The 26,679-nt window shown below is 41.3% G+C and overlaps 1 protein-coding gene across 9 annotated transcripts in view; it reads left to right on the top strand.

The window, feature by feature from the left end:
- The window catches only part of LOC140718907 (serine/threonine-protein kinase Nek8-like), a 168,264-nt gene that overhangs the window by 63,384 nt on the left and 78,201 nt on the right, over positions 1 to 26,679 (top strand). For 8 of the 9 annotated variants that reach the window (XM_073033197.1, XM_073033193.1, XM_073033194.1 and 5 more), the window contains 8 exons: positions 994 to 1,094; positions 5,148 to 5,366; positions 10,118 to 10,423; positions 10,585 to 10,651; positions 12,280 to 13,008; positions 16,364 to 16,440; positions 18,930 to 19,071; positions 25,147 to 25,238. In XM_073033197.1, the coding sequence (XP_072889298.1) occupies positions 994 to 1,094; positions 5,148 to 5,366; positions 10,118 to 10,423; positions 10,585 to 10,651; positions 12,280 to 13,008; positions 16,364 to 16,440; positions 18,930 to 19,071; positions 25,147 to 25,238 (1,733 nt within the window). The remainder of the gene's footprint in view (positions 1 to 993; positions 1,095 to 5,147; positions 5,367 to 10,117; positions 10,424 to 10,584; positions 10,652 to 12,279; positions 13,009 to 16,363; positions 16,441 to 18,929; positions 19,072 to 25,146; positions 25,239 to 26,679) is intronic. The other variant, XM_073033198.1, reaches the window with a different exon arrangement.

The raw sequence follows: 26,679 nt of genomic DNA, 5'->3' as shown, positions 1-26,679 counted from the left end.
GATCCATTTGCCTATTCAACCTGTACAACACTCGTCCTTCCTCTTAGCTCATACTCTCACCCAGCTTTGTGTCATCCGCACATGGGAATTGATTTCTTGCCTTATTGCTGGACAGCCTCTGCATCCCAAGGGTAGCAACTGCACCATCTTGGATTTCCCACTTCCCATACTTTCTATCAGACTGGTCTCAAGTCGTGTCTATGGTTGAAGATTTTTACCTTTTTCCTGCAGCACTTTCTTGCTACCCACTCACATCAGAAAAATTTCTTTTTTTGAAAATAAACTTTATTCATAATAAGAAATATTTACAAGAATAAACTAATGCCTTTTTATTCTTTTCATTGTCAGTGCTTTCAGTACTGTTCTTTTACATTCCTACACATCTATAGTACAGTACTATAACTATAGTGTAGTGTCGTATTCTGGAGTGGAATACTGCTGCAGTAATTGAGGGGCTTCCTCGCCTAACCCTCCCACTCCAGAAGCAGAAGAACCTTACACAGCAGGGATTTCCACCCTTTTTAATGCCAGGCACCCTCACCATTAACCAAGGAATCTGTGGACCACAGGTTGGCAACCCCCACAGTACAATGATCCCTTGTCATCAGCAGAAAATAGGACAAATATCATTATGGTCTTCTGATCAAGTCTTCACTCAGAGACCAATCCACAGGCTGAGCTGCACTACCTTTAATTAATTAGTTGTTGCATGGCACAGACAAGTTTCTGGTTTGTCCTGACCTTTCAAATCATCAAGTGGAGAGGAACCATAAAAATCTAAAATAATAAAGCAAAAGAAAGGAGCCTCAGTCTTTCTTACTCTTCACCTCATCAGCATTTTCACGTCAATTCCTGTCAAAGCAGCAATATCTAGTCAGAATTTTGGGGGGGAAATGTCCAATATTTTCTTTTGAACGGATAAACTTTCCTGCTTAAAGTTCAACTGGAGCACATTTTTAAAACCTTTTGAAAATTTTGTTCTGTGATCCATAGATACTGGTAGCCTGCTGGCTTGTGGTAACAACCAATATAATAAACTTGGCTTGAATGAAAGACGAGGCCTTCTCATGCAGATGACAATGCTGTTTGCAAGAGTGAGTATATTTCATTCCTGTTGTTGATGTAGACATCATATCTTTATGTATTTCATGCACGGTCAGATGCTTTTAATTCAAGCATGATATGAAGAGCATCTCTTTGGGCCAAGCAGCATGATTGAGTTTGCTTCCACTGACTTCTGACTGTTGTAAATCGACACCTAAGCATTTCTAAAAGCACCGTTCCATTCACAGACCAGTGTATGATAAAGATAGAGTTTCTTTCAGAACAGTAGCTGTAAGTAAATTTTGAAATCTGCTTCCATTTTTGTTTTCTGTTGTGCAGCAGAGCTAAGCTTGCTGGTTCACTGGTTAAAGGACTATACCAATGAGCCCCTGAGACTAATGGGGATTTAATTTCAGTTGATCACTGGACTCAAAAAAAAAAGTTGCACAGCGATGGCGATAATGGCTGAAAACTGTGGGTCAATGAGAGATATTGATCTTTGGATCAGTAGGAAATATAAAGACAGATGTTCCTCCTGAATCAGAATTAGAATCAGGTTTAATATCACCAGCATATGTCATGAAATTTGTTGTCTTTGCAGCAGCAGTACAATGGGATATATCATAATAGAAAACAAACTGTGAAATACAGTATGTATAATAGATAAATAAGTTGTGCAAAAATCGAAATTTAAAGTAGTGAGGTAGTGTTCATGGGTTCAATGTCCATTAAGAAATCAGCTGGCAGAGTGGAAGAAGCTGTTCCTGAATCATTGAGTGTGAATCTTCAGGCTTCTGTGCTTCCTTCCTGATGGTAGCAATGAGAACAAGGCAGGACCTGGGTGATGAAGGTCCTGAATGATGCACATCATCTTTTTAAGGCATCGCTCCTTGAAGATATCCTGGATACTATGGAGGCTAGTGTCCATGATGGGGATGACTAAGTTTACAACTCTGCATAGCTTATTTCGATCCTGTGTAGTGCCCCCACCCCCACCATACAAAACAGTGAAATTTGAGGTAAAATTTCAAGGTGAGAAGTTTTGTGTACAAGCTATTCAGAATTTACTCAAAACATTCGAGCAACTCAGTTCAATATTTGTGATATAGACTATCCTACTCCACATAGTATTGGCCAAAGAGGTAAGTCTACTCTGCCTGAGAGCACCTGGAAAATACAGCTAGTGTCTGATTCCCATAGTTCCAAAATAGCTTCAAATTTAAGGAGGGGTGAAAGCAAACACATAATTATAAAGAAGAATGTTATGTTCTATGATAATTAAATCCTGTTCAAGTTTTGTTGGATCGGCATGAATGCTTATATTAATCTCAAAAGCAACAGCAGTGACAAACAACTCCACTTACACTAGCATTATACAATTTGTAACCGTTGCTAACAAGGTTGTCAATTACTTGGATGCATCTAAAAATTTAAAGCCATGGCAAAATTAAAGTACATATAACTCGCAGCTAAGACCATGATAGAGTGTGAAACATGTTTTTCATACACTAAAAGGGAATTGGTGCATTTAAAAACATAGCCATCAAAATCCTTGAATTATTGAACTGATTTTTCTTAAGTTACAAGAGAGAGGATTTCTATACTGCTGGATGTGAATTGCTTATTTAAAGGTGTGATGATATAAGCAAAAGCTGCTCTCCCTGTGACTGCGTGGGTTTCCACCGGGTGCTCTGGTTTCCTCCCACGGTCCAAAGATGTATCGATTGGTAGGTTAATGATCGTGCTAGCAAACATCAATTCCTCATGCAACATCTTCCAGATGGCCAATCATTTCAGTTTTTCTGCATCTTCTACTTACTCATTTTCCCTTAATTTTTTTACCTTGGTTTAGGTGACTTCCCTCAGAGGGGCCACTAGTTCAGGCCGCTGAGTCCCAATGCTTTCAGAGATGCTATTAAAATTCTGAGATTTATGGATTGGAGTGTAGTTTAAACTAACTATAGTTTGTACTGGCCTCTTTCATTTCTATGTTCTTTTCCATGTTCTTGCCCATTCTTGTTGCCGATTGGCAGGCCGGGGTTTTGGGATTTAATGTTCTTGTTCTTGTTTCTCCATGTGGGTGATCTGTTATTTATTGTGCACGGGAGGGTTGGAGTTGGGGGTTTGGGGTTTGCGAGATTGTGTTGCGTTTCTTTTCGTGCAGGGGGATTGATGTCTGTCTTTCAACTACTTCTGCGGTTTTCTGTATGGCTACCTGGAGAAGACAAATTTCAGAGTTGTATTCTGCATACATACTTTGATAATAAAATGAACCTTTGAACCTTTAATTGGTCTTTGTAAATTCTTCCATGATCAGGGTTAAATCAGGGATTGCTGGGCAGCGCGGCTCAAAGGTCAGGAAGGGCCTATTCCACACTGTATTTCAATAAATTTAAAAAAAGGTTGAATGTAGCTGTTTTCCTTATGGTAATATTAACATGAAAGAGGCCCTTAACAGGAGGGCAAAACAGCGATGCAAGTAGATCCATGCTGCCTCACAGGGACTCAGATTTAATCCTGAGCTCACATGCTGCCTGTATTCCCTGTGAACGCCTTGGTTTCCGCTGGGTGCTGTGGTTTCCACCCACACCGCCAAGGTCAGCCATTTAGCTGACCACTGCGGTTTGTGAGCGGTAGAACCTGGGGAGGGCTGAGAACTGGATTTACGCTGGTTGATGTCCGGGGCAGGCTTAGTGGGCCAAAGGGCTTGTTTCCATGCTGTGTCTCTCTGACAATGGCTTTTAAGTATGAGTTATAACTCCCACAGTCCTTAGATGTACTGGGTGGGTTAATTGGTCATTGTGCTGTGACTAGGTTAGAGTTAATAGGGTTTGTTGAGGTGACTGGGGCAGCGTGGTTCAAAGGGCCGGAAGGGCGTACTCCGCTCTGTATCGCTAAAGAAATTCATACATATATAAATATACAGTAAATTGTAGGCCTGTTTTCAGCCAATCCCATCACCCAGGACATGTTCTCTTCTTATTACTACCATCAGGGAGAGGGTACAGGAGTCAGAAGACATACACTTTCAATGATCTTAGAACAGCTTCTTCTGCTCTGCCTTCAGATTTATGTATGGTCCATCACACACACACACACACACACACACACACACACACACACACACACACACACACACACACACACACACACACACACACACACACACACACACACACACACACACACACACACACACACACACACACACACACACACACCTACCTGCTGCCTGTAAGGAGGTTGTACATTCTTCCTGTCTCTGGGTGCCTCTGGTTTCCTCCCACAGTCCAAAGATGTGCCAGTTGGTAAGTTAAATGGTCATTGTAAATTGTCCCGTGAATAGGCTCAAATTAAATCAGGGGATAGCTGGGTGGCATGCCTTGAAGGGCCAGAAGGACCTACTCAGTAAATAAATAAATTTGATTTGCAGTATAAACATCAAATTTCACAACATATGCCGGTGATATTAAACCTGATTCTGATTCTAGTCGGAAGCAGTCACGCAGGCAGGGGAAGACATGGGTACATAGCAAATCCCCGCAGCTGCACAGGGACCAGACGTTGTTAGATGCTGCACAGAAGTTGGAAGTGCAGGAGGACATTGTGGCCCTGGGATCAGTCACTGAGAGGTGCTCCAGCTGTGGGGACAGGAGAAGCCTGAACCTTCCACGAGAGGTTTGCTGCGAGCTCTCCAGCTTCTCGCACGTGCCTGCTTAGCCATACGATCTCCCAGCTGAAATAAATGTTGATCCCCAATGATGACTTCTGCCATGTTAAGTGGATATTCTTTCCCAGTTAAGCTCAGAACCTGCAGGAACAGAGCAGGACTTTTTGGGGGGATTCGCTGCAGCGTGTAAACTCTTTGCAGTGGTTATACATTTCCTTGGTTGGATAAGGACTCCTCTACATGTTGGGGAGCAGTGGGAAATATCGATGATACACCATCAAGCAGCAGTATGCAAAGGACTATGCAGAGACCAGCAGGAAATCTCGGCTGGAAGCAGAAGATTAATTGGAAGTCACACAACAGGAAGCAGTGGGTAGTCATTAAGCAAGCCTCAGAATAAAGTGTAACATCTCTGTCCCTTTTAACATTGCAGACTGACGTTGAAGGCAGAAAAGTTCCCACAGTAGTGAAGGCATTGAGAAACCAGCATGTGAGGGATGCTGTGCTGGGTTCCTCACACACGATTGTACTGGTAGAACCTGGTAATGTATATACCTTTGGGAAGAACACAGAAGGACAGCTTGGAACAGGCAACACCAAACCCTATAAAATGCCAGTGCATGTAAAACAATTGCAGCATCAAACCATAACTGTAAGTATTACTTTTGACTGGTATTATAGTAAAGGTCACAAACACGAGAACACCTGCAGATGCTGGAAATCCGAGCAACACAAGCAAAATACTGGAGGAACTCAGCAGGCCAGGCAGATCTATGGGGGGCGGGGGGGGGGGGGCGGGTGGAAGTACAGTCGATGTTTTGGGCCAAGACTCTTCGGCAGGACTGGAGAAAAAAAAGATGAGGAGTAGATTTAAAAGGTGGGTGGAGGAGGGGAGAGAGAAGCACAAGGTGAAAGCTGGAAGGGGGAGGGATAAAGTAAAGAGCTGGGAAGTTGATTGGTGAAAAAGATACAGGGCTGGAGAAGGAGGGAATCTGATAGAAGAGGACAGAAGGCCATGGAAGAAAGAAACGGGGGAAGGGGAGCAGCACCAGAGGGAGGAAATGGGCAGGCAAGGAGATAAAGTGAGAGAGGGAAAAAGAGGGAAAAAATGATGAAGTGGAGGCATTACCAGAAGTTGGAAAAATTGATGTTCATGCCATCAAGACCTTATAGTAAACGGCATTGGCAGCAGTCTACCATCACTGCAGGAGTTATATGTGCCCAAGATAAAGTGGGCAAGAAAAATCATTACAGGCACTACCCACCCTTCAAACTGCCTTTTCCAAAAACTCCCTTCAGGGCTATTAAAACAATAGCTTCACACCACTTTAAGAGTTTCTTGCCCCAGGCAGTTAATCTGATCAATCATTTTAGGTAGCCCCCACCCCATCATCCCCTCTATCTGTTACCTCTGTTGCTGCACTGTAAGCACTTCAAACCACTTCTTACAATACTGTTTACATGTTAGTTTTTATGTATTTATCTGTACTTTAACCTCTAATTTAATTATTTAAATCTTTATCATTGTTGAATGCTGTTGTCCTTTGTTGCATATCACACCAACACACCACAATAAATTCCTAAAAAGAAATGTATATGGCAAATAAAATTGACCCTTGATCCTTTACATTGAAGAATCATTATCTTTGGTGATGTAACTACTTAACTTTTAATATATAATATTTGAACTAAGAAGAAAAAATTTCAAAAACTTTGGTCGGCTTCCCCAACCAAAGGCAGAACCCATGTGTTTTCTCAGAACTAAATATAATTGCCTCACTATTGGAATTTACCCATGGTCCATAAAACAGGTGGTGTCTTTAAGTACTAACACCCAGTCAAGAGATCCAAAAATAAAGGCAAATATGGGAAAATTTTACATTGATTGCAGCACTAAAACATGACCTGTGCAGTCCTTGATGGTCGCTGCCAGCAATAATGTGTGAAATATGACCAGCATTAAAACCACAGGCAAACGCACACAGCAACTCATCAATATCACAGTCAGGGTGTGAAAATTCATATTTCCTTGCCAGCTTTCTGTGGAGTTTCTTCCTTGGTTTACTGGCATTTACAGATGATGGTCATGGCCTGCACGTTATTACTCCCAATTTCTGTCAGAAAGCCAAGATGAACATCAAGCGCGTGATGATTTCATTGTGTGCATACACAATGCTGGAATATCATCAGTCCCACTAAAGTACTTGTGTCTGGCAGTCTCTGGTACAGTTTCATGATGAACATGGATTGGAATAATTTTGCCCACAGCACAGGTGTTTAAAACTAGAGGTATAGTTTTTGGTAAGGAGCAAGAGAACCAGACTGGATATGACTCAGAGGATGGTTGGGATTTGAAATACCCTGCCTGAGACAATAATACAGCTAGATACACTTGCAACCTTTAATGAGTATCCTGAACAGCATTTAAATCTCTAAGACATTATAGGCTGTGAACCAATTGCAGGTAAATGCAGTTAGTATAGATGTATACTTGGTAGTCAGTATTGACATGTGGGCCAAAGGGCCTGTTTCTGTGCTGTACACTCTGTACAACAACTTCCACTTGAAATGGGTGCCATTCTGTCAAACCATTAGTAAAATGGCCTTTAAGTACAGCATTTGCAAGAGGCAGGCCTCAAGTGGGCGGCATCCATCATTAAGGCCACCAGCATTCAGGACATCCCCTCTTCTCATTACTACCATCAGGAAGGAGATACAGGAGCCTGAGGATGTGCAATCAATATTTTAGGAACTGCTTCTCCTCCGTCATCAGATTTCCAAATGATCCATGAACCCATGGACATCACCTCACTATTTTGGTCTCTTTTTGCTTGTTTTTTTTTTAAATGTATTTTTTATTGTAAGGTACAGTAATTTTTTATGTATTGCACTGTACTGTTGCCACAAAACAAGTTTTACAACATGTGTCAGTGGTAATTAATCTGATTCTGATTTCTGCTTATAAAGCAGACACATTCATGCTCCACTTTCTAGACCAATATTTGTTTACTTGCAACCTTCAAAATCAAGATGTAGTCAAAGTTTCAGGTCCACCTTTTCATCCGGCTCTCTGAGAAATCTCATCATTCCCTTTTCCCTATAAACTTCTTTCATTTTTATTCCCATCAACTCGCTACTGAGTTTCCATCATGCACCCCAGTCAGGGGCAACTTTACATCAACCTAACAACTGGAACGTCTTTGGAATGAGGAGATAAGGAAAGCACCCAGAGAAAGCCATGCAGTCACAAGAAGAATAGGTAACATCCACACAGAGGGGCCAGAAGGGCCTTTTCCACACTGTATCTAAATAAATAAAGAGAGCACCTAAGGTCAGAATCGAACTGGGATCATTGGTCTTGTACCAATTCCTGCTATAGCACTTTGTGATCCTCCAGCTAGTTGGATAAGGCATTCTGTGGGTCGGATCCATCTTGGAGTGTTGTGTGAGATTTAACTGGATATCCAGACACGTGGCCCAAAGTGAGAACAGCTGTAACATCCTGCCTACCTTTTCTACAATTTTCTCATGTTGTTAGTCATCGCAAAAGTAAACAATTTTAATGTAATTTTGCATTATTACAAATCTGAATATTCCTTTTTGTTAATAGATTAGTTTCACTAGTACAGAATGATAGTTGTGTTAATCGTAAATTCAATGTATTAAAAAATTGTTCTGTGTTTGGAAAGAATTTAAATATTTTTCAAGATAATGCTTCAATTAGACCAACATTCAAGTCACGCTGAAGTTCAGTGTTTCTCTTTGTTAACAGAGAAAGTTTAATTGTTATAAAGGAATGACAGTGGAGCAACAGAAGGAAATTATGGATTTGGAAATATAAAACGAACAGAAATGGGAGTAGGGCATGTGACCTCAGGACCTTCTCCACCATGAGTTAGACCATGGCTGTTTGTACACCTTGTCCATTTTATAACCCAATGCCCATGTCACCTGATTCCCTTGTGCCCTAAAATCTATTGATCTCATCCTTGACCTCATCTCAGCAACTAGCTATCCATAACGTAGAACTTACCAAAGATTCAGAAGCCTCTCATCTTCTACCACCTAGTTCTAATTGGCTGATATCCTGAAACTCTGCTCCTTAGGTATGGATTATGCTTCTCAGCTTTTATCTTTTCAGTCTCGTTGAGAATTAGTAATATCGAACTCGTGGATTATAAAGTTAACCCCAGTGAGAAGATTAAAAAAGTGCTTGCCATTGATGTTCGATCAAATTGCAATTGGCCTGTGGCATAAGGTAGCAACTAATTGAGTAGACTTTGATTTGTAAAAGAATTTAGTGGTTGACTGGAGACCTTGTTTATTTTGTTTGAACATTTATGGATGCTAAGGTGGTGAAGCAGGTACTCATTTACATAGATACTACCTGAGCTGCTGAGTTCATCCAGCATTTTGCATGTGTTGCTCTGGATTTAATTCCTTTGAGTTTATTCATTATAAAAAGGAGTGAAATCTGGGGGTACAGAATGTGCACAAGAGGACCAACATTGAAGTTTGCTTCTGACATCAAATTAAAGAGCCCAGCAATCCGTGTAAATTTACAGGAGAACAAGGGTCGGTTAGTAACGTGGCCAGATTAGTGACAGCTGCCATTCAGGAGATTAAGTAATCAGCCAGGAGACAGGTACAGAGTAATCAATGAAAGATGGAAAAGCCAAAAGAATTCTACTCATGTGAGGTTATTAGGTTATGAAGCACTTAGTGCTAGATGACTATTAAATATATATAGTTAATATCATCCAATGTTAAATTAGATTTTTCTTTAAAATGTTATGGGAAAGGACAGCTTCATTGTAATGTGCAAAATGGCCTCCTTGGTGATCTAATTTCTGCAGGCAGACTTACACAATGATAACATTAACATGGACGTGTTTGTATTTCCAGATTTCCAGCTTGTTTCTCCTTCAGACATTGCTTGCCACATAACATTTTACGAAATATTCAAGGGTGTGTTGCAGATTAAGCACGTGGTGAGCGATCTAAATTGATAATGGTAACAGCACTACAATATAACGCAGCAGCTTAACAATGCTGGATTGTTCTGCTGTGCAGTATATGGATAGCATCATTGTCTATTCCAACATAAATGTCCAAAGGCAACGGATTATAGACGATAAAGCATTCTGCTTTATGGGCATCCTGTGCTAGAGAGAAAGCTGATGCTATCCATAATATTGTTATCAAACTCAGTTTATTCAGTTCAGCACATGTATCAGGCTGGCCCATAAGATGTGAGGGTATTGTAGCACATTTTACTCACAGTCAAACATTGAAATATGCTGGGATATGGCACTTTATCCCAGTGTAGTACAAGGAATTGTTACTTAGTTGTGCACTGGAGGCTAACTTCAGAACACTTGTCTCTCACTCACTGTCTTTTAGATTATCAGCTGCGGGGAGACATTCAGCGTTGCCGGGACGGATAATAATATTATCCTCTTCTGGGGCACCTGGTCCAAGTTGATGCTCTCTTCAAGTCCATCAGCTACAGTCAGAGTCTGTCAGGCAGGTACTTCGGTCACACCAGTGTCACCTTCACCGGTGGAAACCCAGGACTCCGATTCTGGAACAGCGAGTCACGGAGACGGCGGGAAAAACAGTGACGACGGAAAGCAGCTCGGTGGAATCGAGAGCAAATCTCCTGATGGAGACAAGTTAGATGCACCAGAATCATCATCATTATCACAGGTTGTGTCTGACTCACATAGCTTCTTTTACCTTGTGCGATTCTTTGTGGTTCAAATCATTGCAAATAACAGCCGCTCTATCTGATTCTTATGAACTTTAAAATAAACTGTTGTCGATTGTGGATGAATGTCGGTTATAATGTGGTGTTATATCTTCTGCAGAGGAACACTAATTGGTCCAAAGCTGGTTCACTGGAACAACATGAATCATACGTAGGCATGACATCAGGTAAAGGCAAGAGGAAATCAAAGAAAGGTGATTTGTTGAATGCATTGTCGACTGCCAGATTTTGAACACAGGCCCTATTGTTCACTTTTTAACCTTGAATCATATTCTCGTTTCCTTTGGAAGCATGGATGTGTTGATCCAATGAAAGTAAAAGGAAATCTGAAAGTACTGGAATAGCTGAATTTAAATTCACTAGTTTGCCACCTACCTGCTGCAACGAATTTAGTGTGGTTGTCCCTTCCCATGAACAATTAATCCTTGAGTCCCATGTGATGTATTAGGTAACTCAGATCATTATATCTACATTCTTGCTCAACAAAAGAGGTAGTAGAGACTGTTGCTCGAAGTTTAACCCTGTTGCCATCACTCTGTTATGATGCACTTCATTACAATTAGTTCTCTTTTGAAGACATCCTGGATGTAGTTTGCAATAACTTGCTGTAACCTGTTACAAAATATAAGACAACTATTCTCCCTGAATGTTGCTGTCTGCTTGCTTTCTGATCCATTGTGACTCTTCGGCTAGTGTCCGGCAACATCAAGTACACGTTAATCAAATACACGCACAGGTGTCTTCGCTCTGTGATAGATCAAAGGAACGAAGACCATCATCCTCGACCTCGAGGGATAGCCACGACGACGACGAGTGACCTGCTGACCTCTTATTCTCCATAAACTGGAGACTTTCCATTGCTTTGCTATCCCTATTTTAAGCTGTGCTTTCAGACCAACTTGGCCCCTAGTTGAATGAGACTTGTTTTAAATTTGTCTTTCTTGGGTTTCTTGTTCCCAAGTTCCACCATGGTTTCAAGCCTGCTCCTTCCCTCATCTCCGTAATCTTCCCCAGCTTTGTGTTGTTCTGAGGATTCTGTACTCTAAACACAGCCTCTTGCTGATTCCTGAATTTAATTGTCCTATTACTAGAAATTCTGCCATCGTTTTCCAAATCCCAAAGCACGGGAGTTCATTCCCTAAGGCTCTCTGCCTTTCTATATCTCTTTCCTCTTTCCAAACACTCCTTAACATCTATCTCTTTGACAGTGCTTTGATCATCTGTCATTTGGCATCAATTTATAGTTCTGTGCATCGCTTTGGGTCATTTTGTTACATTATAGGTTGGATACAGTATAAGTGGAAGTTGTTTTTGATGTTGGAATTGCAACTTAATGTCATTGCCATGGCTACACGCAGTTGTCACTCAACTGAATGTCACTGGTTAGCCACACAACACACATCTACTCTCACTCAGCTGCATTATATTCATCTGTGTTTAGCATTATTATCATTCTCTACCTCCCCAATAAAAGGAGACCCACACACATTCAGTGTTTTTGTACTGCACACCTCATTAATCCTGCACTCATTTACTATCGAACTTGGTACAGATTTAATTTACGCACCTGATTAAAGACACAGATGTAACGAGATAGTCACGCCCAGGCACATCCTGAAGCTAACAATGCTCTACATTACATGCTGTTATATTACTCTACGTTGAATATAGATTAATATTGTGGCTATGTAAACTGGGTCCAAATACCATTCCTCAGTGTCAACATTATTGTTATCTGCTTACTGAAAAAGTTGTGTGAACTTAATGCTAATACGGAATTGAACTGCTCCTTTAGATCATACAGAAACCAGCCCTGAGAGCATCAAGTCCGAATGTAAGGATCTGAAAGAACGAACCAGCTCAAAACCAAGTACCTTTGGGAGTGAGAGCAGCCTTCAGGAAGGAGGAAGTAGCCGAATGGGCCCTGTTCCTATTGTGTCTTTGAAACAGAATCTAGAGGACTGTGTAGATGTGTGCTCTCCCTGTCTCAGGGGTATTATGTGTAATGGGGAGTTCATCTACATCCTCATGGAAGGCACTGATCCACCGTGCCATCGGCCTGCCAGGAGATTTCGTAGCTTTCGAAAGCGCGGAAACCGTGAGAGCACGGAGTTGAAACAAGGATGCGTCCTTCATTATTCCCATTCCAGTAACGAAGCCGGAGATGAGTACACTAGCTCTGAGATGTCCGAGCTGGAGACCAGTAACTTTGTCCCAACGTGGATTCAAAATGAGCTTAATGAAGCAGCGGCGACCGGGGCAAGGGGAGACGAAAAGCGCAGTGAAGCTGACACTGTCACCTCTTCAACCAAGAGCAGAGTGGACAACTTGAGCCCTGCAGGTGAAATCAATAGAGAGGGGGCAAAGCCACCCGCAGAACAGGTGGCTGGAGGTTCGGAAATGACAAGTGGTAACTATGATGGAGCAAAGCACAGCAGCATCTCCACATCAGGAAGTTCTGATGGACAACCAATCCCCTTCAAACAGAAGACTGCCAGGAGTAAAGACAAACATGGAAAACCCGGTGAGTTAGGCCTGACTAAAATCGTTATAGCAGTCCTTGATTCTGACCATGAATGATGTCCCTGCTGGAAGTATCTTTTTAGAACAGCATTACTCTTCAGCCACATCTAGAATTTAAAAGCATCCTTCATTCTCTGTGCAGAATGGAAAGGTTCAAAGTAGAGTGGTCATAGAAACTTGAGATGCTCACCATAATTAAATCAATAAATTATTGAGACGTTTACGCAGGCACTTGAATGTGAGGAAAATGGAAGGATGTGAACATTGTGTGGGCTGAAGGGATTAGTTTAGTTGGCCGTTTGTGTAGTTATTTAGTTGGTTCAACACAAAATTGTGGGCCTGTTCCTGTGCTGTACTGCACTATGTTTTATGATAAGTGGTGTATTTCAAGGCATGCTAGAGGCAGTTTGTCGGTAATTATCCTTTTGCATCTTGTGCTGCGATTCCCAACCTTTTTTAAATCATGGACATTAAACAAGGTGCCCATGGACCTCAGGTTGGGAATCCCTGATCTAGAGGCAAGTCGTCTGTAATTACCATCTTGCATCTAGAGTAAGGCTTCCCAGCCTTTTCTATGCTATGGACCAATACCATTAAGCAAAAGGTCTGTGGACACCCCCCGATCTAGAGACAAGTTGTCTGTAACTAGCCTTTTGCCACTAGATTCTGGTCTGATAAATAATTATTTATATTGTGTAAGTTAATTTCACGTGTAAGGGAAATTATCGAAATGAGAAGGTTCCATTTATGAGCATCTTTTATAAACAAAACCAACGAAGTACCTTTTGCAATAAAATCAGAAACTTCACAACTGATCAGGTGGCAGAGAAATGTTTCAGTTTAAAATGATTTTCAACTTTTGAAAACTAATAAAGAGTTCATCTATTGCAGAGGGAAAACATTTTTTCTCTCTGTGCTGGATGTGAATCTAGAATTTTTTAGAATTAACTATCCATCAGACTGTGGGAGGTCCCCATCATTCTGGTGGGTTTGAAGTTGACAGAAGAGAGGCAGAAGGAAACTAAGCTCTTTCCCTCCCCCTTTAATTTTTCCTGAGAGACCAAGTAGTTGAAGGGATAAGAATCCTGGCCCATGACTGGGCAAACAAAAAGATAGCATCAGTCCATATGTCGTGACCGCAGCTAAGGGAGGACCCAGCTTGAGCAGTTTCTGAATTAGCTTTTCCAAAATTGCTCCTAACCATTGGTAATTTGTGCTCAATATACATGAGTGGTTTTCCTGAAAATATTGACAAATCTGCAGATCCTTAAAGGCTGTCATTATATGTTCTTTATGCAAATAGCACTATAAATATGCTGATGTGTGAACAAATAGACAAAAATGACAACACAGAATTCTCAAATCACAATATACCTGACCTCCCCGTAGGATAGGAATCTGACTGAACCTTAAATCTGTAGGCAGTAGGGCCCCTCAGAGAGTCCAGGAGGATATCTGATACGCGAAGTAGAAATGTCACACTGGCTATGGTGGGAAATGCTTTACTGGTGCTAGGTCTATGCCATTGTGCTGTGGATAATATATTTTGCATTAACCACTTACTGTGCTTGACTCGTGAGCATGTGACGTGAGCAGTGGTTGAGAAGAATATTCTTTTGCTCCGGAAATGACATCTCCCACTTTAGAGAGTAGCAATTTTGACAAAATGCCGCAGAAAATAGTACTGTAAATGCAAAATCTGTGACTTCTGAGTCCACATGAATCATTACTTGGTGAAGATGGAGTATTGCTTCTTATGCTTTGAACTTCACCCAGGCCCACGAGTGGGTCTTAAAAATATTCTGTATCACAGATGGGTATTGTGAGCATTTCTGGGATTATTGATATTTCTGACTACCCTCATGGGAATAGAGCTCTACAGGGCAAAAGACAAATAAGGACCTTTGTGTTTAATAAAAGCCCAGCTCTTCAAATTGAACCTCAGTGGAACCTATTGTGATCTTACAATATACAGAATTTGTTGTCAATCACATGACAGGAAGGAGATTACTGCAGATTTGATTATGAGTGCGTGTTGTGTTACATCATGGGGTGAGAGAGGCGGGCTTACTTCAGACCCTATCATGGCAAGGGTATCATAAACATTGTCTGAAGATTTCCTCCACTTGCAGAAGTAAAGGAGCAGTAGACAATGCAGTACTCCACAGTAAAAATCTTCTTTGCTTTCTCTAACTTATATATTAAGTGAAAAATATGACTAAAATTGTAAAAGGTATTTTGTTGGTTCTGATTGTGAAAGATGGTCCTGATTTTAACCATTTCTCTTAGAAATGAAATTGACTTATACCATATAAATAATTATAATATTTTAACCTACAATTGGAAGTGACAATATAGACCATTATTTTTGACGATAAGTAGATGTGAATGTCATTGTGCTTTAGAGCAAACAAGTATTTCTGTTTACACTGTATTCTGTTTACAAGTATTTCTCTTTACACTGCTGGAAGAGTTGTTAGAATGTTGTTTTACTGAATCAGCATCAGGTTTAATATCACCAATATATGTCATGAAATTTGTTGTTTTGTGGCAGCATTTCAGTGCAATACAACAAAAACTATGAATTACAATAAGAAATATATATTAAAAAGTAAATTAAATGAGTAGTGCAAAAATAATGAGATAGTGTTCATGGGTTGGTTCATTGTCCAATCTATTGGCAGAGGAGAAGAAGCTTGTTCCTAAAATATTGAGTGTGTGTCTTCAGGCTCCTGTACCCCTCCCTGATGGCAGTAATAAGATGAGAGCATGTCGTGGGTGATGGGGGTCCTTAATGATGGATGCCGCCTTTTTGAGGCATCACTCCTTGAAGAAGTCCTGGATGCTGGGGAGGCGAGTGCCCATGGTGGAGCTGGCTGAGGTTGCAATTTTCTGCAGCTTCTTTTTGATCCTGAGCAGTGCCCCCCGCCCTCCATACCAGACAGTGATGCAGCTAGTGAGAATGTCCTCCATATTACACCACATTAACATGACCTTTACTAACTAATACCACTAGAATTTGTGTTACTGTTGAGGATGTGTGAACAGAATCTAATATACTCACTAAACGTAGATGCGGCTAGGCCGGAGCAACTGGCTTTACAAGCTTGCAATACAGATGCAGTCTGCTGTCTACCTGAAGGCTTAAGGTGTTTGTGCATAATGTGTTCCAGCTCTCTGGCTGAGAACTGATTGCTTCTCCTTTGAACAGAAAGTAGAAAGAAGCTGGTTCCTGTTACACATTATTCATTATTGCTATAACCTGTAGTTGTCAAATGAGTCTAATTTTCAAGCTGCTGAAAAACATATGGAAGAACTTGTTAAAACATGTCTGTGTTTCAATTATTTACTCTCAGTGCAAGACTTTGCTGCGTCCACAAGTCAAAGGAGACATTACCAGACCGAGATGGATATGGGTGCAAACTCGGCTCGGGTATGTAGTTGGAATCCGGGTTTTTTTCTGAATGTCGGAAGTCTTGAAAATCTTGGACACTTCCAGTTAAAAAAATCAAATCAAAGTTTAATTGTCAGTCAACCATACATGGATACAGCCGAATGAAACAGAGTTCCTCTGGGGCCAAGGTGCAAAAATACACAACACATTGAAAATAGCAAGCAAAGAAAAACAGTAATTGAATAAAACACATATATAGCCCAAGACCCTGAGCAACACCTCCATTTTGCGGCATGGCTATCAATGGCAGCAATCGAGCTTGAAAAAGGAATGCTTCTCGCAGGTCAGAGGCAGTCATTTAAAACGAGAGCTTCGCGGGCATTAGTCCATTGTGTGGGGCCCATCAGCGGCGGCAACTGAGCTCAACGAACTAAATAAAAGTACAGAAGGGATAAGCAGAGTGGCGGCCATTGTCGGAAGTAGGCCAGACGAGTGATCTTATATTGCAATAAAAAACTAACAAAACTAGATAGATAGATAGATAGATAGATAGATAGATAGATAGATAGATAGATAATTTGTTGATCCCAAAGGAAATTACAGTGTCACAGTAGCATTACAAATGCACAGATATAAATATTAGAAGAGAAGTAGAAAGAATAAAAAGCATGTTACCACAAACAGTCTAACAGGAGGGGTCATCACTTCCCCGGCTATAGGTTGACTCATTATCGAGCATAATAACCATGGGCAAGAATTACCTCATTTAGTGCTCTTTGGAACAGTGCAGTTGTCTTAGTCTATTGCTAAAAGTGCTCTTCTGTTCAGTCAAGATGGCATGCAGAGGATGAGAAACATTGTCCAGAATTGGCAGGACATTCCATAGGGTCCTTTGTTCTACCACAGCCTCCAGTATGTCCAGTTTGACTCCTATAACAGAATCAGCCTTTCTAATCAGTTCATTGAGCCTGTTGGCATCATCTGTGTTAATGTCATTGCCCCAGCACCCCGCCGCGTATAAGTTTGTACTGGCAACAACAGACTGGTAGAACATGTGAAGGAGAGGCCTGCATACTCCAAAGTACCCCTCTTGTACACAGCTTCTGTGCTGGTGCTCCACGCGAGTCTGTCATCTAGATGCACTCCCCAGGTACTTGTATAACTAGCATCACAATAATGAAATAAACGAAGGTAGCGTAACCAAATTAGTGATATAGTAGTCAACAAAGATATTAATTCCCCTGCTGTCTCTAACTAAACTAAAAGCTAATCTAATTAATGAGGAGAAAGCATGAATAGGTAATTGTACTCATTGTTTTTACAACGCCCCAAACTACATGACAAATTACCGGAACCCATAATAAACAGGTAACATAAAGTACAACACAGACAGACAGAAAATAGATACATGGCTCCTACAATTGCCGTAAACTTTTCTGTCTTGCAGTTAAAAATGAGTAATACCACAGCAACACCACCCAAACTCATTAAAACACTAATATCATAAGATATACAATACTGTGCAAGAGTCTTAGTCACATATATATAGCTAGGGTGCCCACTGTAAGTCTTGCACAGTACTGAATTTGTCAATGTGGACCAGAGAGGGAGCTTGTAAATCTGGCAGAAGCAAAGGATATTGGGAATGTCGAGGGAGGGGTATGGGACGGGTGGTAGGGAAGGAGAGCCAGAGGCAGGGGTTAGTGCAGGGTAGCAGACACACCCGGTCCTGAGAAACCAAGCAAGGTCATTTGACTCCAATAATAAACTCTGATTTATTGATCATTACAAACTATCTTGCTGGTGCTTCCCATTCCCTCCCCTCTCCTTTCCCCTTTTCTCAACCATGATTCCCCTCTCCCTCCCATCTCAGTCCCTAATAGAGACCCTTATCAGAATCAGGTTTATCATATATATTTGTATCTCAGACTTTGCGCAGTACTGTTGTTGCAGAATTAGGCCATTCAGCCTGTTGAGTATTCAATCATAGCTGACTAACTTCCCCTTCAACTCCATTTTCCTACCTTCTCCTCATAATCTTTGACACCATCGCTAATCAACAGCCTATCAACCTCTACGTTAAGTATATCTAATAACTTGGCCTCCACAGCTATCCATGGCAATAAATTGCACAGATACACCAATCTCTAGATAAAGGAACTCCCCCATTTCTCTGTTCTACTCTGCTTTAAAGGGACGTCCTTGTACTCTGAGGCTGTGACCTCTACCCATAGACGTTCCCAATATCGAGAACATCCTTTCCTATTCACTCTATTTATTCCTTTCACTTGCTGGTAGGTATAGCACAGAAGTTGACTTGAGTTTAAATTTTAGAAAAACTTGGAAGTTATAACTTTTTAGAAAGCAAACACATTACATGAATTTTATTGCAGAATTTGTTGATGAAGAGTGAATTAATTAGGTTTATTTTATTGAATCTTGTTGCGTTTGATGGAGCTGTGTTACTTCAGCAGTGACTTGATAGGACCTTTCCACCTTAAACATGTTGTCTCTCTTTCTGTGCGTAGATCTGCTCCAAACCAGTTACGGCTTGTGATAGGAACATCTCTGCTTCTCCCCAGAAATCAGGAATGCTGAACACTCCAGGGCCTGGAAATCAGAAATCACTTAACAGGCTACGGATCAGCAGAGGGCGAGGGAAGAGTAGGGGTAAGATGGCAATGAACTTTGTGGTCAACGACACAGCATTTGAGTGAACAAAAACACACACTGAATGAGAGACCCTTAACTATCAGCCCCACAGAAGATCAACCATGGCATCAAAAAATAATATAAATTTTCACAATGATTTCGTTTGGATTATGTTTAACTCACTGACAACTTCAAACCCGATTGCTGCAGTCAGTGAGTGTCCACGAATAAGGGCAGAGAGTTCCTTTTGGGACCTTCCTACTGGAACCTCAGACAATCATTGCTCAGAAATACTTTATCTGATCTTAATCTTATTCTCCTTCAATTGCCTGTGTATGGTTATTCACTTATAACAAGGAAAAATATATCAGCCGATGTAAATTACCTTTGCAGCTGAGTATTCCAGTTCTCAGCAGCGGCAAAACAGCTCACCGAGGAAAGAAAATTCCTGTTGAACAGTTTATGCCTTGAGCTCTATTAAATGCAGCTAATGAATGTACGTACTTACATTGAGAAAAGAAATCTGCTTGAGATCTTATGCAGAAGTTGTATAAGATGTTGGTGAGGCATAATTTGGAGTATTGTCACCTACCTACAGGAAAGATATCAATAAGATTAAAAGCGTGGAGAGAAAATTTAGAAGAATGTTGCCAGGACTTGATTTCTTGAGCTGTAGGGAAAGGTTGCATAGATTAGGACTTTATTTCCTAGAGTGTAGGAGAATGAGAAAGAGGTATACAAAATTATGAGAAGTATAGATAGGGTAAATGCAAGCAGGCTTTTTCCACTGAGGTTGGGTAGGACTACAACTAGAGGTAATGGGTTAAGGGTTAAAGGTAAAATGTTTAATTTTTTAAAAATTTATTTGGCGATACCACTTAGGGTAGGCCCTTCTGGCCCTTCGAGCCATGCTGCCCCTGCAACGTCACAACCCCGGGACAATTCACAATGACCAATTAACCTAGCTGTGAGAGGAGACCTCGGCGTCCGGGGAGAACCCACGTATTCCACGGGGGAGGACCTACAGAGACTCCATACAGAACAGCGCCAGAATTGAACTCCGAACTCTGGAACACCGCAAGCTGTTAACAGCGTCACGCTGACCGCTACACTGCCATGGCTCGTTCCCTCTCTCACCACCCTGAACGAAGAAGTTTCCCCGTCATAGTCCACATAAGGGGGGAGCTACTTCACTCAGGATACTGAGAGTGTGGAATGGAGGTGGCGAATGCAGGTTCGATTTCACCATGTAAGAAAGGTGTACTGTATGTAGAACTATGGCTCAGCTGCAGGTTGATGGGACTAGGTATATTCATAGTTTGGCACAAACTAGATGGGCCAAAGGGCCTGTTCCTGTACAGTTCCTGTCCTGTTTTATGACTCTATGACTCTCTAATAATGACCTCTAGGTTGTGTTCTAGTATTCAGAACCAATCCAGGGTTACTCCAGATCATGGGAGTTTCATGTTCTAGCCCAATATTTCATCCTAAGGTTGTGTTGGTTGCTAACACAAGTGATGCATTTCACTGTGTCTTTCAATGTCCATCTGATAATTAAATGAATCTGTATTGAGCAAAAGTTGATCATGAGATTTCCTGTTCCCAAGGTGCTCTAGAAAGTACTAATATTTAGGAACTCAGTTTACGTAAAAAGGCTACATCTGATATATGAAAGCAGCAAGCCCCAGAAACCATTAATGCCATTAACATCACAGACTACTTTCACACACTAATACAGTGGGCCTTAACCAACACCTCATTCAATGATATTTTCGGATCATAATTTTGGGCTCAGTACTAATCAAAGGTGCTGCTCAAAGCAAGGACCCTTTTTGCCCTGGTTCTTCTGTCTAGAATGCCAGTAAAAGACATTGGAGGCAAGGTATAATATACGCTGCTGGAGTCAAAGCTCAGAAATTTAGTTTAACAAAGAGCAATTTGCTTTCTCATCAGGTACCTGAAATCTTAGAAACTGAATATCGTCATAGAAAACTGCAGCACTGAAATAGGCCCTTCAGCCTAGCTAGCCCATTTAAAAATGCTTGATCCCATTGACCTGCACCCAGACTACAGCCATCCAACCCGTGCGTCCATCTACCTATCCAAACTTCACTTAAACATTGAAATTGGAATCACATCCACCACTTGTGTTGGCAGCTCGCTCCAACTTCTGAGTGAATAAGCTTCTTCTCTCGTTCCCCTTAAACCTTTCACCTTTCACATTTAACCCATGACCTCTGGTTGTAGTCTCACCCAACCTCAGTGGAAAAAGCCTGCTTGCATTTACAATACAATCCAGACAATAATCTTCCTTTCAGTATGCAGTAAACGTTCTCTGTTCATTGGAAACTGTGGTGATGGAATGTGCTGGTTAATAGTCAAGTTACCTGCGTAATCAATAATGTAATGGTTATAGAATAATGGCAAAGAAAATGTACTGTTCTGCTCAACTCCCCAATGACTTGGCAATCAAAATTACCCAGCAGGTCAGGAGATGGATTTAAGTGAATGGAGAGCAGCAGGGGATGCCTAGATGCTCCCTCAGTGCCACCCCACTGTCAGGCCAGATGTTCCTTCAGTACTGGCTGCTATGGTTGAGATATTCCCTCAGTACTGTTCAGATATTGCCCCTATGTCAGCCAGCCGCTCCCATGCCACTCTCAATACTGAGCACTCCCTCAGTTAGCGCCCCAGTCTTGGCCAAGATGCACCATCTGTGGTGTTGATTACTAGGGAGAACTACAGCAAGTGATAAGGTAGATAACCAAGCTTTTACTGTAGGGGATGTTTCTTTATGTTCATATCTTCTCAAAGAACCACACGGTTAGGTCTTCTGCTACATCAAAGAAAACAATTTAAGAAGATATCATTCCAATCTATATCCTTGTAGACCTATCCTGTCTCCCTCTGGATTTTGGATGATGTGTCGGCCTGTTGGCGTGCAATTGTTGAATGGACTTTTTACCAAAAATCCTACGGCACAGAAAGATGCATCTTCCTACTCTTCCTCAGAAATCTGTAACTAGAAACGTAGAAACATAGAAAACCTACAGCACAATACAGGCCCTTCGGCCCACAATGCTGTGCCGAACATGTACTTACTTCAGAAATTACCTAGGGTTACCCATAGCCCTCTATTTTCCCAAGCTCCATGTACCTATCCAGGAGTCTCTTAAAAGACCCCATTGTATCTGCCTCCACCACCATTGCTGGCAGCCCATTCCACATATTCACCACTCTCTCTGTAAAAAAAAAATTACCCCTGACATCTCTGTACTTACTTTCAAACACCTTAAAACTGCGCCCGCTTGTGTTGGGCATTTCAGCCCTGGGAAAAAGCCTCTGACTATCCACACGATCAATGCCTCTCATCATCTTATACACCTCTATCAGGTCACCTGTCATCCTCCGTCGCTCCAAGGAGAAAACGCCAAGTTCACTCAATCTATTCTCATAAGGCATGCTCCCCAGTCCAGGCAACATCCTTGTAAATCTTCTCTGCACCCTGTCTATACTTCCCACATCCTTCCTGTAGTGAGGTGACCAGACATAAGCACAGTACTCCAAGTGGGGTCTGACTAGGGTCCTATATTGCGGTAACATTACCTCTTGGTTCTTGAACGCAGTCCCATAGTTGATGAAGGCCAATACACTGTATGCCTTCTTAACCACACAGTTAACCTGTGCAGCAGCTTTGAGTTTCCTATGGACTTGGACCCCAAGATCCCTTTGGTCCTCCACACTGCCAATTACCATTAATACTATATTCGGCCATCATATTTGACCTACCAAAATGAACCACCTCACACTTATCTGGGTTGAACTCATCTGCCACTTCTCAGCCCAGTTTTGCATCCTATCAATGTCCCACTGTAACCTCTGACAGCCCTCCACACTATCCACAACACTACCAATCTTCGTGTCATCAACAAATTTACTAACTCATCCCCCCACATCCTCATCGTAGTCATTTATAAAAATCACGAAGAGAAGGGGTCCCAGAACAGATCCCTGCAGAACACCCCTGGTCACTGTCCGCCATGCAGAATATGACCCATCTACAACTACTCTTTGTCTTCTGTGGGCAAGCCAATTCTGGATCCACAAAGCAAGGTTCTCTTGGATCCCGTGCCTCCTTACTTTTTCAATAAACCTTGCATGGGGTACCTTACCAAATGCCTTGCTGAAATCCATATACACTACATCTACTGCTCTACCTTCGTCAACTGTCTGAGAGCACCTTAGACAGAAAGATTGCAGTTGTTTGGGAATACAGATCACCATCACCTTTCCAGGGCAATTAGTGACTTTGCAATAAAACAATAAATGTTCTTCCTGGCAACACTAAAAAAAAGTAACTACGTTTGCTCCACTTTTGAAAGATACCTTTGAATCTGCCCACCACCGGTACAGGTAATGTGTTTGCAGAACTTAATATCTTGCCCCTAAATTGCCACTAGATTTTTTAATATTGGCTAGCATAGCGGTTAGCTTAATGCTATTACAACACCAGTGATCTGGGTTCAATTCCTGCTGTCGTCTGTAAGGATTTTGTACATTCTCTTTGTGACGGTGTGGGTTTCCTCCTGTGCTCTGGTTTCCTCCCACATTTCAAAGATGTACAGGTCAGTAGGTTAATTGGCCACATGGTTGTATTTGGGCAGCACAGGCTCGTTGGGCTGGAAGGACCTGTTACCGCACTGTGTCTAAATAAAAAAATAAAACTCCAAATAAATGAAAGTTACCTTAATTCTGTGTTAGAGACCAGCATGGGAAAGTGCCATTAGTGGTTGGGGGGGATGGGGGGGTGCAGAAGAGCTGACCAGATAGTCACTAAGGCTACACTAGACCAGATAATTTTGAAAAAGCCGGTTTCACATAAAAACGATAGGCGTCTACACTAGGCGTTTTAAAAAATAACTCTGTCCACATTGAAACGGATATTTCGGCGAATCCCCTCCTACTGCGCATGCACAGGACACATCTACCGAAAACATCTGACATGTTTGGTGTCAAATCTCGCCGTGAAAGACGGTGTGCGTTTGTGCAGTTACAGACTAGAAAAACTTAAACGACGGGCAGCTATTGGCTCTCGCGCAGGAGGACTTAAAAGTAAAAAAAAACATATACTGGAGTGTATGGAGGTAACCGACAGGGAGTTCACGGACAGTATGAACGAACATTGAAAAACTGATTAACTCTGTTGCATTAATAAAGCACCTTGTTAAATGTGTAAAACATGTCTGCATCTGTATTATCTTGTATTTCCATACAATGTTACATTAGGCTGTTACACATCTATTGTCAGAGAAGTACTTGCATAAATAGGTAAACTACCTTCATACGAGCAAGGACAGAAAACAGGGCAAACTGAGTATACTTATTTATTCAGTAAGTTATGGGTCAAAGTATTTGGTGAGTACATTTCTAACTCTTCTGGCTTCAGTCTTGTTGCCATCTGTTCTGAAATTGTTAGCTTGTGTGTGGGGGGGAGCGTTCAGGAAAACAATGAAATGGCGCGCTGCCGTCTGACAGCATTTTCAGATTTCTCCAGTTACCCCGTCCACACTGATCTGCCCAAGTGGCGTTTTCAAAATTACACACCCTGGACAGCGTTTCTGAAAAGCTCCGGTTTCGGGGGACGAAAACGCTGTTTTAGTGTGGACGGAGGGTAAAAACGAAGAGAAAAAGCTTCGGTTATGGATTTATCCGGTGTAGTGTGGACGTAGCCTAAGAGGGAGATCCATTCAAAGTGCAGAAAGTGAAGGAGAGTATATGTATTGAGGAATCTTTTTGGAGCTGTCAGAAATTACAGAAGGTGAGGCTGCTGGAGAGGATGATGGGGATCAGAAGTACTGTATCCTTGCTCTGTTCACAGGAGATGGGGTGAGGGAAGAAGTGTGGAAAATAAATGTAGTTCACAGTGATGAAGTGGAAGCCATGATTCAGGAAGGACAAACTAATATATATCATTAGTTTTCAAATGTGATGCCTGTGGATGGTTTTTTTCCTAGATATTCTGCCTAAACTTTTGGAAACGTGATTTGGATCTCCTGGACCACCCTTTCACTGACATTCTTTTTCTTTACTTAGCTGTCTGGCTGAACTCTGAAACTTCAGCTCTGATGAGTTCCAAGTACTACCATCGTCCAGCTCATATCACGTCATCTCTCTCAAAGAACAAGGTTTGCTTGCTTCCTGTCTCATCATGTAGATATTGGTGCAGTTTAATTAGCTTAAAAAAGGAGCTCCTTTCTTAATGTACTGTGCACAATCACTACTTAATGGTGATTTAATTGACAAATTTGCACAACATTAACTCTTAATAGAATTTAAATTTGATAAAGTGCATTTTAATTCCCTTTTAATAAAAGGATGTTATTTTTAAGAATTCTCTGATGGTTATGTGAATAGTAGTTTCCTTTCTATATAAAAAAATTGTACAGACATCTGCGAACTCCAATATTTGCCCTCGTTCAAACCATCCCAGGTTAAAAAAAAACCTGCATTGCATGGGTAATTAATTAGTGACTTTTTCATGCAATCAGATAAATTTTTGCCAGCTCTTTGAGTTGACAGATCGATTTAATATTAACATTTTTTTGCAGAAAGGTTCATTGGATAATTGCTTTAAATATATAGTGCAGTTCCTTAAGAGCACAGAGCTTTTTCATAGAATTTGACACAAATATAAATATACAAGATTTAGATATCCTGACCCACACTCAGTTCAGAAGGTGCTGGTAATGCAACTTAAACCTGTTTGCCAACCTTCATAAAACCTCGGAAGAATTGCCAGATCCCAACAAAATGGATGGGCCCATTTACAAAGTGGAGATCTCTCCAAAACCAGGGCTGACTGTGGCGGTCGTGTTTCAGTGTTGGTGCCATTATTAAGTGAGAAAGCAGAACTACTTCCTTTACTCTTCTCTCCAGCATTACCCCTTATTGAAAATGTAAAGAAATACTTTGTACTTGTTCTCAAATTGTAGGCATCAGTGACAGAGCCTCAATCAGCAAGGGAGCTTTCAAAGAGAGACTAAACTGAGACAAAGTTCATCTGTGTACGTGTAAGACCCCACGGCACACCTCAAAGGGCAGAAATTCCTTCACTCTTCTGTCATTTTTTTATCCTGCAAATTAGACAAAAGTTATCTGTGTAAGTTTGCTGCATGAAAGAGGTTGCTGAGAGTAAAATGGCAACTGCTAATCCTGCATTATTAGAGTAGTAGCTATGGTTTGGCTGTAAAGCACTTTGCGATGTCCTCTTGCGCTGGTATCCCATGGAGTATGATAGTGACACTGAGGAAGTATTGGAAGAATTCCTCTCCTTTCAAGCTTTTTGATATTCATTCATGGGATGTGGACATTGCTGGAAAGGCCAATTGTCAAATCATAATTTGCCTTAACAAGTTCACTTGACAATCATAATAAAATTCCACTGAGAGTTTTGTTTGGTGACAGTGGGTCTGGAGGTACCTATAGGGCACCTCGATTATGGATTTCCATCTCCAAAGGAAGTTAGTGAGCCAGTGTTTCTTTTATGATAATCCAGTAATTTCATGGTAACAGTAGTGTTAATCTTTCAAAAATTTGTTTGAAGTGTATTTAATTAATAATATTTAA

The sequence above is a fragment of the Hemitrygon akajei genome, chromosome 30 (genome assembly GCF_048418815.1).
Source record: "Hemitrygon akajei chromosome 30, sHemAka1.3, whole genome shotgun sequence".
Classification (NCBI taxonomy): Eukaryota; Metazoa; Chordata; class Chondrichthyes; order Myliobatiformes; family Dasyatidae; genus Hemitrygon; species Hemitrygon akajei.
This window is presented reverse-complemented; position numbering and strand designations above follow the sequence as displayed.